At 38.7% G+C, this 12,227-nt stretch overlaps 1 protein-coding gene across 1 annotated transcript in view; it reads right to left on the bottom strand.

Moving 5' to 3' along the window:
• The window catches only part of dync2h1 (dynein cytoplasmic 2 heavy chain 1), a 463,334-nt gene that overhangs the window by 280,309 nt on the left and 170,798 nt on the right, over positions 1 to 12,227 (bottom strand). Inside the window, exons 52-54 of the mRNA XM_059964317.1 lie at positions 7,662 to 7,770; positions 4,375 to 4,488; positions 1,522 to 1,664 (exon numbers count right to left, since the gene is read on the bottom strand). Of these exons, the coding sequence (XP_059820300.1) occupies positions 1,522 to 1,664; positions 4,375 to 4,488; positions 7,662 to 7,770 (366 nt within the window). The remainder of the gene's footprint in view (positions 1 to 1,521; positions 1,665 to 4,374; positions 4,489 to 7,661; positions 7,771 to 12,227) is intronic.

The raw sequence follows: 12,227 nt of genomic DNA on the forward strand, positions 1-12,227 counted from the left end.
GCAGTTAGGATCACAGAGAATTCTCATGGTAAGTAGAATGAACAGTATTTGAACATTAGAACACAAAAGTACAACGGCAGATGCTGTGGATCAAAGAATACAATGCTGCCTGACCTGCTGAGTTCTTCCAGCATTGTGTTCGTATTCTTTGAACATTGGGTGTTCCAGGCTGGGAGAGCAAGAGTGCAACAAGACCACTTTGTCCGAATACCACAAAGAGTTAATCATGAAGCACAGGCCCACCCACCCCCCACTTGCCTTCTTCACATCAGCATTCCGGTCCATCTGATGGATTGAGAACCCCTCAGCGGAGAGAGCCATAGCTCCATAAGACAGAGAACAGAACAATCCCGCTTTTCCCTCTGATACAGCAGTTTTGTCCTTAGGCCCTCAGTCTTGTTCTCGAGTGACTGTACAGTTGCTAACAAGATGCTGGGTAGAGGAACTTTTATACCTCAACATTTTAGTCTGGCTCTTGTCTGGCAATGGTAATGGCAGATCTTCATCTGCTTCAAGGTGTTGCACCTGTATTCCTAGGAGTCAATTCCACAGAGTTCTTCAGGAATCATAAAATCACCTGTTCATTGAGACAGTTCAGAAGTACACTACTTTTGAACTGCTATGTGACCAGGCAGCACCTGTGGTGTCAAGAAATATGAGTATAATTGAGATCAATGGCAAAGAGAAAAGTGCCATTCACTGAAGTTATTTCTGTACAAATGGAGATGGTCAGAGCCATTGGAGATGAATCAACTAAGCCCAAGAAAAATGCTTCAGGGAAACAAGATTCCTCCAGACAGTTCTGTAGATGCAAGAAAAAAACTTCATCAATGAAGAATTAGAATCTAACATTAAAAGCATTATAGTCATCCAAATCCCATCAATAATGGCCTGAAAGTCACTCTTGACTAGAAATCTTCATTGGTCCACCATATAAATACAATGCTTTCAAAACCAAGTAAGAAGTTAGTATTCTACCCCTAAAGTACTTTGACACATCTACAATGGAATTCTGGCGGAGGACAGTTCCATCAGCATTCAAGCAACAGTACCATCTAGAACAAAGCAACTTGTTCATTCAGCACCCCACCCCTCACCCTAAAATGAGTTTGGCTGCAAGTTCTAACACCATTCTGAAAATCACTTACAGCAAAATCCTTGAAACTAAGAAGGGACCATCACTGAGCTATCACTATTTTGCATGTTAGTGCATACAACAAAGAACTCTAAGCTTCTTTCCTGTAAAGCAAATTGCTTATTGAGATAATTGATTAGAAATCTACATGCTATCTATGCCCCACACAGTTAATGTATACTGTACAGTATATAATTGATATTGTTTTCAAACAGGTTTGCACAGTCAAGAAAGAAATGTAAAATAAATGTTCTCATATAACTTTTCCCCCCAGAAGTCAATTACGTTGAAAAGATGCAGCAATATCTTCACAGGAGCTATTGGCAGGGTAAATAGAATTTTAAAAACTACAATAATGCCACATTCTTAAAATAGTCTTCACTTACTTTCTTCATGCTGCTATTCGTCCATCCCTCCATCCATTGTACTGCACATTTCTTGTAAAAAGCTGGGTTACTTTCACAGTTAATTGTAAAATTGGAGTTAGTGCAATCCATAATAAGGACAACATGTAAATTTTGCTGAATTCCTATAAAATAAAGTGAACATTTTTGTTGACTTTTGAATAAAATTAATTACTATAGTAAAAAATTAGACTGAATTTATCCATATCACAATGCATTACTTAAAGAAAGACAAAAACAAGTGCAGCCTTTAGGTGACAAAAAATCTGAAGCTCCATGTCCATCAATCATTAAACTGTCAAGTACTAGCATAGAAAATAATATTAAAAGGATAAAAAAATTCAGACATTTATATTGTGAGAGCTAAATTACAAAAAAAGTCAGAATTGGTACAAAGCCTATCTTGTGGTGTTATGAGTGATGAACAGACCTGATGGAAATGGGAAGTAGAATTAACCATTCCCCCCCCCCACCAGAACTATGAACTATTGCTGTTGCTATGCTGCCACTGAGAGAGAGAGAGATGATACCCAGGCAAGAACATCTGCTGCAGATAAGAGGGAGAGAGAGACTGTTGATTTATTGTATTTAGACTCTTCTTGGATTATTTACCTTTCACTACAAGGACTTTACTTTGCTTGTTAACATTCCTCAGGAGACTGCAGGAGTAGCCTCATTTGATGGACACGGTCATTCAGAATTGATGGATAGCTGAGACCCCGTTAGTAGGGATAAAAGACAGGTCTGGTGAGACACCCTTCAGACACACCAGTGGACACTGACTGAGTGTTGTGAACCCACAGAAAGGTGGGGGCTTCGGAGACCAAATCAGGAGATCGGTCAATAAAGCTCACAGTGTGACAGCAGGGCCGGTGGGGACTTGTGTTCTTGAGAACTATTCATAAGTTGAAATAGACAAATGCGTGGGAAAGAGACGGCTGTGATGGGAAAGAGAGCAACAGTGGTGAAAAACAGCCCACTGCCGGCTTTACTAAGTCCAAGTATGTCTGTTCATCTTTCCAGCTCTGCTCAGATCGTAAGTTGAGAGAAATTTTTTACTGTTGTGGCAGTAAAATTAGAGCCAGCTCTTTCAGGAAGTAAGAAACACACGAAGTGCAATTTGGAATCCTCGCCCATAAAGACAATTGATAGGCCAGTTGCTAACATTTAAATTGAGAATGGTAGATATTTATTACCCCCAAGGACAATATAAAAAGTTAGATACCAGATTAGCCATGACCTAGCAGAATAGGCTTAGAACTAAAGATTCTTCATTTATACGTTGACTTTCTATGTTGATTGAATGGCAGAGCATACAGATTATCATGCCGTTCACAGCTTAAAGCCAAAGATCACAATACTTGGCTGTGTGCACCCATGTGTTGAGAGCTGCAACAATCAATTTGCTTCCAATGTTATTTATGTACATGCAAACCAAGCTATGTGCCAATTATTTTCTAAAGGCCATTAATGTACATTACAAAATGCTGTAGAAAATAATAAGAGGCAGCTCTAGGAATCACTCAGAATAGATCACTGACTTAATCCATATACTAGGGAAAACACTCAATAATGCAACCACACGAGATGTTCTATGGCAGTAGCCATAGAAGGGAAACTCACCTGTGCTGTCCCTATATTATTTACAGGAATAAATCTCTGGAATGAAAAATAATCTGATTCAAAAGTGCCAGAAATACTCAACAGATCAGGCAATGTGCACGGACACAAAAGTTTTTAAGTCATTTTTTTCTTTGAAATGAAACAATGAGAACATAAATAAAGGTAAAATTACAACAGAAAACTATGATGACAGAAAATATGTGCTTTGAAGGTTAGAAGTCCTAATCATTTACTGAATACTTACAGTGCTTATAAAGGAAGAACAGATTTATTATTTTCTGACAAAGGGTCTTGAAACTGAAACTTTGCTGCCTGAATAGCTGAATGATTCCAGGATTTTCTATTTCATTTCAGACCTGCAATTTGATCCACTGAATGCAGATGCTGTTCAGATGTAAGATGATGACAAGGCAAAACACTATTCTTTATCTGGATCAGTGAAGAGTGAGGAGGGAGAGCTTAAATATGAGAACTAGAGCAATTCTGGATGAGAGCCCTACCTGCCATTGATGGAGAGTAAGCTACAGTTAATGAAAAGCAAAACATCTCAGAGGCACTGGTATGGAAGTTGTCATTCAGATATAATGATGGAGAAACTGGGTGAATGGAATGGAGCAAGGTAAAAGGCATTGTCACAAGTTGTGGTCAAAGATTCCATGAATAGTTAAGTAAATAAGTTTTGTTAGCATGAAGTAAGCTTTGGAGTAAACAATCAAAAGTTATATGAATTGGGAACAAAGAAAATCTGCAGAAGCTGGAAATCCAAGCAACACACAGAAAATGCTGGAGAAACTCCAGCAGGACCTTACAGGACCTGCTGATGGGTTTCGGCCCAAAACGTCAACTGTACTTATTTCCATAGATGCTGCCTGGCCTGCTGAGTTCTTCCAATATTTTGTGCTTACACAAATTAGAATTCATGAATATTTCAAAATGTTTTACCTGCAACATATCATTTTAACATCCTGTGGACATTCCAAATCAACTGCATTTTGTGGAAATGATGTAGACTAAACCAGAAATACATAAAAATCGCCAAGCTTGATAGGCATTAAATGTAGAGCTGCATTATGGATATCCAACTAATTCCCAGAGTTCCAGAATTTGAAAGCACAAATTTCCACTGGGAAATTTGTTAATATTGGTAGCTCATCCAAACCACAATAGCTACAGAAATTTGATACTGCTGTAGTGATCTTAAATTTTCCTTACTATAACTGAAGTAGTTAAAGATCGGTCCAAGGAATCCATCTTGTGAAGCCTGGTCTTTTAAAGGTGACAGGATTGGTTCCAGTTCTTCTGGTGTATAAAGCCCTGGCACTTCTCCTGATGTAAATGAAACAGATAAAAGCACTGATTTAGGCATCAATTCATTTTACAAGTGATATATCTACACAGTTGAAATGTAACTGCTGTGAGTTACATCTCTTGGGCAAAATTAAACAATGCATGTTACAGAATGCTAAACAAAATGTATATATGTACATATACTACAGTGTGTTCCTTTGGATAACAAAAGCTACTATAGCTAATTTCACAATTCCAAAGCTAATTTTCACATATGCTCTGTATTCCTATATTTTTAGAAGATGGGATTTTGAAAGTTATTGCTTTGAATACTTGAACTTGAATTGTTTTGAGCAACAAAGGAGAAGACAGAATACTAAATACAATAAAGAACAATAGTTGAAATATTTAAACTTCTAATTTTAAAATTAGTCAGGTCCTTTTTCAATGCAGAGGACAAACTTCATAGACTGCTAATGTTTTTACTTTGGAACAAGTCTAACTGGATAACTGGATCTTAAGTCAAAGGTGTTTATTCCCTCTCCCTCCTTCTCCCCATTTCCTACCCTCTCAGAGGTAATTGAATTTATTTAACATATCAAAGGATTCTAATCATCAAACTTTTTTGTCTTGGACCACAGATTCAACAAGACAAAAAGGTGGTTACTCATATTTTTCTCACATTTCCTTATGACGAAGAAGGAAGCCATGCTGCTCAATCAGTCTCTCAAAGCCAGGACATCAACTCCATCTTTTAACTTTCATTTTAACCTACCTCTTACACATTGTCATTAATACCCCCACTGACTCTCCCACTAGCGACCAGGCTGCCCATAATTTTGACATAAAAGGAAATCATGGAACCAGTTAAACTAACAGCCAGCATGTCATTGAATTATGGGAAGAAACCAGAGCATCTGAGGAATGTCCATGCAAGCACAGAACAGACACCACCCAAGGCCAACATCAAATTTGGGTTGCTAGAGCTGTAAGGTAGCTGTGATACCCTACAATGAGTAATCAAGAGAAACAAGCACAGTGTTTATTCTGTCTTAAATGAGAAGAGTTTTATGCCAGAAGTGCTTGCACAAGGATATGTGATTTTCATGTTATTTTGATAAGCCATGCAATCTATATTGTTAGATCAATCAGTATACAAACAACAGAAACTTTAGGAACTTGTCTTGATTTTTTTCTGTGACATACATTTTTAAACTGGTCAAATTATAATGTATAAAGATAGATATTTAGAGTATTAAATCGCTAAAAGTAGAAACTGAAAATCCGTGTCTGTAGCAAATAGGACCAATTAACTTAAACACATATTAATCATTTAAAATACGATTTAATAAATGAGGTATATTAACTGTTTTCTCTGTTCTCTGCCTCTTATATATTTAGCACTCATTTAAAATATTTGAAGGAAATTCAATTTGCAGTTTAATGCCAAATGAAATAAAAGATGATTAAAAAGTAAGGGAGCTCTAATTTCCTGGCCAATATTTCTAAAACAGGTATTTTTACATTTCTCAAAAAGTATTTGTAATATCTTACTGTGTACAAATAGGCTCCTGTGTCTACCTTCATTACAACAGTGAGTCATGTCACCTACAGAAATTCTCTGATGACTCAGCAATAGTTGGGTGTATAAAGGGAGGACAGGAGGATGAATACAGAGCCTTGTTGAAGGACTTTGTCAAATGGTGCAAGCTGAATCATCACAGCTCAACATCAGGAAGACAAAGGAGATAGTGATGCACTTTAGGAAGACTAAGCCAGCACTGCTCTGTTACTGTTGATGATGAGGACATGGAAGTAGTGAGGACCTACAAGTACCTGGGGGTGCACCTGGATGACAGACTTGACCAGACTCCAACATGGAGGCTGTGTACAAGAAGGATCAGAGTCACTTCTACTTCCTGAGGAGACTGAGGTCATTTGGAGTATGGAAGCCTCTCCTTCACATGTTAAACCAGTCTGTTGTCGCCAGTACAATCTTCTATGTGGTAGTGTGCTGAGGTAATGGCATTAACATGGGTGGTGCCAACAGGCTCAATACACTGATTCGAAAGGCTGGCTCTGTTATAGGAGTCAAACTGAACACACTGCAGGCTGTCGTAGAACAAAGGACCCTACAGAAAATGCTAGCAATTCTGGACAATGTCTAGCCTCTATGTGCCACCTTGAGCAGAGGAGCACTTTTAGTTATCAACTAAACCAACTGCGTTGCTCCAAAGAGTCATTCTTACCCTCACCACCCATTAGGCTCTATCATGAGATAACCTACAGCCGGGGAAGAGATGACCCCCTGCTGTTAGACTGTTTGAGGTAACTTATTTTTTACTCTTTCTTACTTCTCTTCCAAAATTTGTATATCTGTGCATTTGCAATGCTACTGTGATACTGTAATTTCCTTTGGGATCAATGAAGTATCGATCTATCTAATACACCAGGTACCTAATAAAGTGGCCACTGAGTGTATGTTTGTGGTCTTCTGTGAATATATAGTACTTCAATGTTTGACAATTTGTACATTCAGAGAAGCTCTCCTACACATCACTGTTGTAATGTGTGGTTATTTGAGTTACTGATGCCTCCCTGATACCTTGAACCAGTCTTGCCATTCTCCTCTGATGTCTCTCATTAACAAAGTATTTTCACCCACAGAACCTCAGCTAACTGGAACTTTCTTTTGTTTTTTTACACAATTCTCCGTGAACTATAGAGACTGTTGTGCATGAAAATCCCAGGAGGTCAGCAGTTTCTGAAATACTCAAGCCACCCTGTCTCAGCAGATCAGGGAGCGCCCATGGAAACAAAACCAATGTTTCAAACTGAAGCAGCAGAATACCACTTCACAAACTGCTGCATAATAAACAGAACAGTTGCTTGCTTCTGGTGCTTTATAGTAGAAATAGTGTTAACAAGGGATTTATTGGTTCCATAACTTAATAAACCTCTTTCATTAAATCCTTACCCCACTGGGAAGTTTGAATGAAAATAATAAGTAAAATGACCCATGTACGTACCAGGACAGGTACACAATCTATTAGACATACACAAGTGCACATCATCATTTTGGAAGAAAAGCAATACCATTTATTCACTGAAATAAAACTTCACCAAAGATAGCACAATAATGCCTCAGCATTTCAGCAGCGAATAACCAGGACTATATTTGTTATTTTACCTGACTGAAACCTGATACATACCTGAAGATAGTAAGCTGTTCACCATCTCAAGGAATTGAGCATGAACAAACTGGAAGTCCTCCAGAAGCAACACTACCTGATGTCCTTCAAGACCTGCAAGCTGCATCACCTGGACAAACAGTTAAATTAAGAAAATGACAGCACATATATACTTTGATTGAAATGTGCAATAGAGATTCCTCCAAGTAAGGTTTAAACTTCATATTAGGATGTTGAGAACAATACAAACCCTCATTACACAAGTAACAACAAAATTGCTTTGATTGAGCAAACTTAAGATTATACACAACTCCTGATTACTAGTTTAAAAGAGAATTAGACCTTTATTTAAAAACTCTTACAAACTGGATAAAAACAAAATATTTATGTTTTTTTCTTTATTTGCTAAAATGTTGCAAGTATTTTGGGAAACAAAGTTCAAGTTATCTAGTTTTAAATCTATTCTGGCATCCTGACAAAGTTAGCATTAAAGATGGCAGACATTTCTGGGAGGGAGTTCCAGGTTTGAGGCATTGATAATGAAGGAATATTAATAAATTTCCAGAATGAGCTTGCAAGAAATGTCTACTGCCCTCGTCTTCCAGCTAAATGCAAGTTTAGAAAATGCCATCAACAAAGTTTTGGCAGGCTGATGGAGTAAATTCTGTAAATCATACACATTATAGACACAATGTGGTGATGATGACTAGAGTGAACATTGATATCGATGGTCACACACAAAACACTGGAGGAACTCAGCATGCCAGGCAGCGTCTATGGAAAGTACAGTCGACGTTTCAGGCCGAAATCCTTCAGCAGGACTTTGATATTGATGGTATTAGTGTTCTTACTATTGTTGGAGCTGCATCCATCCAAGCAAGTGGGAAAAAATCCATCAGATTCCTGACATACCTGGAAAGTGTGGAAAGACCCTGAGAACTATTCATTGAGTTCCCAGTCTTTTCTCTGCATTTGTAACTGTGAAATTCAGAAGTGTGTTCTTCTGCTTACCTAAGCCGTAAAATGTTAATGTTTACATGATTGGGCCAGTAAAGTTTCTGGTCAATGGCGCAGAATTCAGAGATGGCAATAATTTGACAACTATACATATACACATTTCCATGTTAAATGGGTATTTGCTGACATGCTGTGGTGTATTCGTTACATGCAACTTATCAGCCCATGCCAGAATATTGCCCATGTCTTGCTATACATACAGTCCGCCCTCCTTATCTGCGGGGGATTGGTTCCGGGACCCCCCGCGGATACCAAAAAACGCGGATGCTCAAGTCTCTTATTTAGCTGACCAGTACAGTGGTCTTTAGGACCCAGTGGAACCCCAGACCTTATTTAACCTGTCTCACTATGGTGGTCTTTAGGACCCAGCGCAGCTCTGAATCTGCAGTGTTTCTGTTCATGAAAATAATCACGATCACGATTGAAAATAAAGTGGAAATAATAAAGCAATCGGAAAGAGGTGAAATGCCATCAGTTATCAGAAAAGTGTTAGGCTACAGTCAGTCAACGATCAGAACAATTTTAATGGAGCATGTGAAAGGCCCTGCCCCGATGAAAGCTACAATTATTACTAAGCAACACAGTGGTTTAATTACTGAAATGCATGCGTTTCTTAAGTGTTTTATATGCATAGAAAGGTAAAATGTATACTATATACAAAGACAAACGTTTGACTAACTGACGCTAAATAATACCGGATGTACCTGTTCGGACTTCAAATCCAACTTAAAGACAGACTCAGGAATGGAACTCATTCATAAACCGGGGACTGCCTGTACTTTTAAATCTTCTCTAGATTACTTATAATACCTAATGTAAGTGCTATGTAAATAGTTGTTATACTGTATTGTTAAGGAATAATGACAAGAAAAAAATAGTCTGTACATGCTCAAATAACGAGTGCTGGAGACAGAACTTCTGGGTTTTCCCGATCCGCGATTGGTTGAATCCACGGATGCGGAACCCGCGGATAAGGAGGGCCGACTGTATCCATAAATACTTTAATTATCTAAGGAATTGCAAATGAAATGGAAGATCATGCAATCACCCGTGAATATTCCCAAATCTGACTTTATTATGGAAGGATTACTACTAAATCAGTTTAAGATGTTTTGGCTTCCAATGCTCCCAGACATCCCACCTCTCCCGCATACCGATAGCGGCTCCCTGACACCCGCAAATTATATACAATATCCCAGAAATCGATTATTTTGAGAGCGATCGAGAAGGGGGAGGAGGGAGGAAGAGTGGGAGTGAGAGAGGAGGGGAAGGGGGAGAGGGAGAGGGAGAAGGTTGCAGACGTAGCGAGAGAGTGACAGAGAGAGCATCCTGATTGGTCTCTCTTTCTGCTAAGTAGACCTATCAGTTTTCTCTGTGGTCGACAGAGAGTCGACCTCCCTCTCTCTCTTTCATTGTCCATCAGTTCAGTTTAGTGTCCTGCAGTGCTATAGCAGAGTGTTCCAAAAACAGAAAGTATAAAATGTACCACCCCAGACTACACTAAAGTGTACCCCTGCCTAATAGGGGTCAAAAATAATGACAGTGTTGCTCGCTGCACTGTTTGCAACAGTGACTTTTCTATTGCCCATGGTAGGTTAAATGACAGTAAAAGACATGTTGAGGTGAGTTTAACAGGTGTCATTCTTTCATTAGCATAGCTAACATTATTTAAACTAGCTGGCTAGCTGCTAAGGAGTTGCTCCATTGATGTCCTACGTGATGAGGCCAAACTCCCTGTAGTCTTGCTTAAAGTTGTAATAGAATAAAAAAGACTCCATGATAATATGTACATATTTTAATGTCACAGTTTCTGCAATGTTGCCCAGCAGAGAGTACAAAAGCATTGTCCTACATGCTGGCTTTCTTTAGGAAAAGGCTTGGAACATCTGCTCCACCAGTGGCCAGCCTTTATTTCATTTTTTGAGTCAAAGAGTGAGAATCATAAGTAATCTCATATTCAGAAGAGGCTGAAAGACCCCCAAATGAAAATATACACATGCTTTCTCTGTAATGTCACACAATGTTTTGGCAAATTCAATTTGATTTTTTGAAACAAGGCACCTATCCTCTTCAAGTTGGATCAGAGTGTGGAAGAGCTCCTGCATGACATAGCAAGCAGATTTATTGAGCCAAAGGTATTGAGAGAACAGAACGTTCAGGAGATCGATGTGAGCAACCCTGAAATTCACCGCCCAGATGAAGAGCTTTTTATTGTGTACCTGACAAGGAGGCAGTTGCTAAGCGAGGAAACACAAGAGATCCCCCTCTTACAAAGCAGTTCTTCAAAGATGCCAGAACATTCTATGTCGGGTGCTTTCAAAAAGTCTTGGAGAACTTCCCAATGAGAGACCAAATCTTCAAAAATCTGTCAGTGGTCAATACAGAGAGACAAGATGTGGTGAATCCAGAGCAGATTTTGACTTTGGCAGAGAGATTTCCAAATGTGATCAAGGCAGATGCAAGAGAACAGCTCCACTTGGAAGTCCTGGATTATGTCTCAACTAACCTTGAAGGACTGGTGCCAAACAACAAAAGTTTGCCAGTTGATGAGTTCTGGGGGAAGCTGTCCAAAGTAAAATCTGTGAGTACAGGGCAGTTGAGATTCAAAGAGCTCTGCCAGTCGATGAAGCTGCTTTTGGTGCTGCCAAATTCTGAAAGGGCATTCAGCATGGTGCATCGCATTAGGACAGAATTCAGAAGTCAGCTGTCTCACAAAACACTTGTGAATCTGATGTCTTGCAAAATTAACAAATTCATTGACACAGACTGCTATGAGGTTGAGACTTACAGCAAAATGCTCAAATCAGCCAAGCAAGCCACATCACAGTACAAGGAAAGCTTGTAAAAGAAATAGAAAAGCTATTTGCTTTAGCATTGAGACTGCCAACAAAATACACAACAAGGAATATATATGTGTATATGTGTAAATAGTTTCAAAATGTGATCAAATAAATTGTTGCATTCTTTCATAATCAAATGTCCTGTATACATACACCCTTGGAGGTCAACCGAGGTGGGGGGGATATGGGGTTGCGGGGGGTGGAGGTGGTGGTGCTACCTTCCTGAAATGAATTTTTGCAGGGTGGGATGTTTGCACTACCACAATAATTCAGATGTGAGAAGCTTGACTAACAGCCGCAAACATCTTTATTTGTTCTGGGTATAACTACAGCCCATTATCTGAATAAATGCATTCTTCAGGTTAGAGGTGGATAGTTTTCAGAATGCAAGAGAATCAAAGAATATCAGCTTTGTGAAAGCAAATGGCTCTGAAATAAAAGATCAGCTAAAATTTTACTAATGGTAGAGAAGACACAAAGAGCCAAACAACCTCCTCCTATTTCTATTTCTTATGTTCCTAAATTCGAAGAGCAGAAAAAAAGAATAATTTGGTTGTGCATAACACAGGATAAAGCACAATATCTTCCATGTTTAATGAGACATCATCTCTCTATCTACACTAAGCACAATGATCTGGAAATTCAGAAGTGTACTCTTTTGGTCATCTAATCATTAAAGTGTTAAATGCTTAACTGCAAGATCATTGAGGTGCTAATTTTGATTTATAAT

The sequence above is a fragment of the Hypanus sabinus genome, chromosome 3 (genome assembly GCF_030144855.1).
Source record: "Hypanus sabinus isolate sHypSab1 chromosome 3, sHypSab1.hap1, whole genome shotgun sequence".
Lineage (NCBI taxonomy): Eukaryota > Metazoa > Chordata > Chondrichthyes > Myliobatiformes > Dasyatidae > Hypanus > Hypanus sabinus.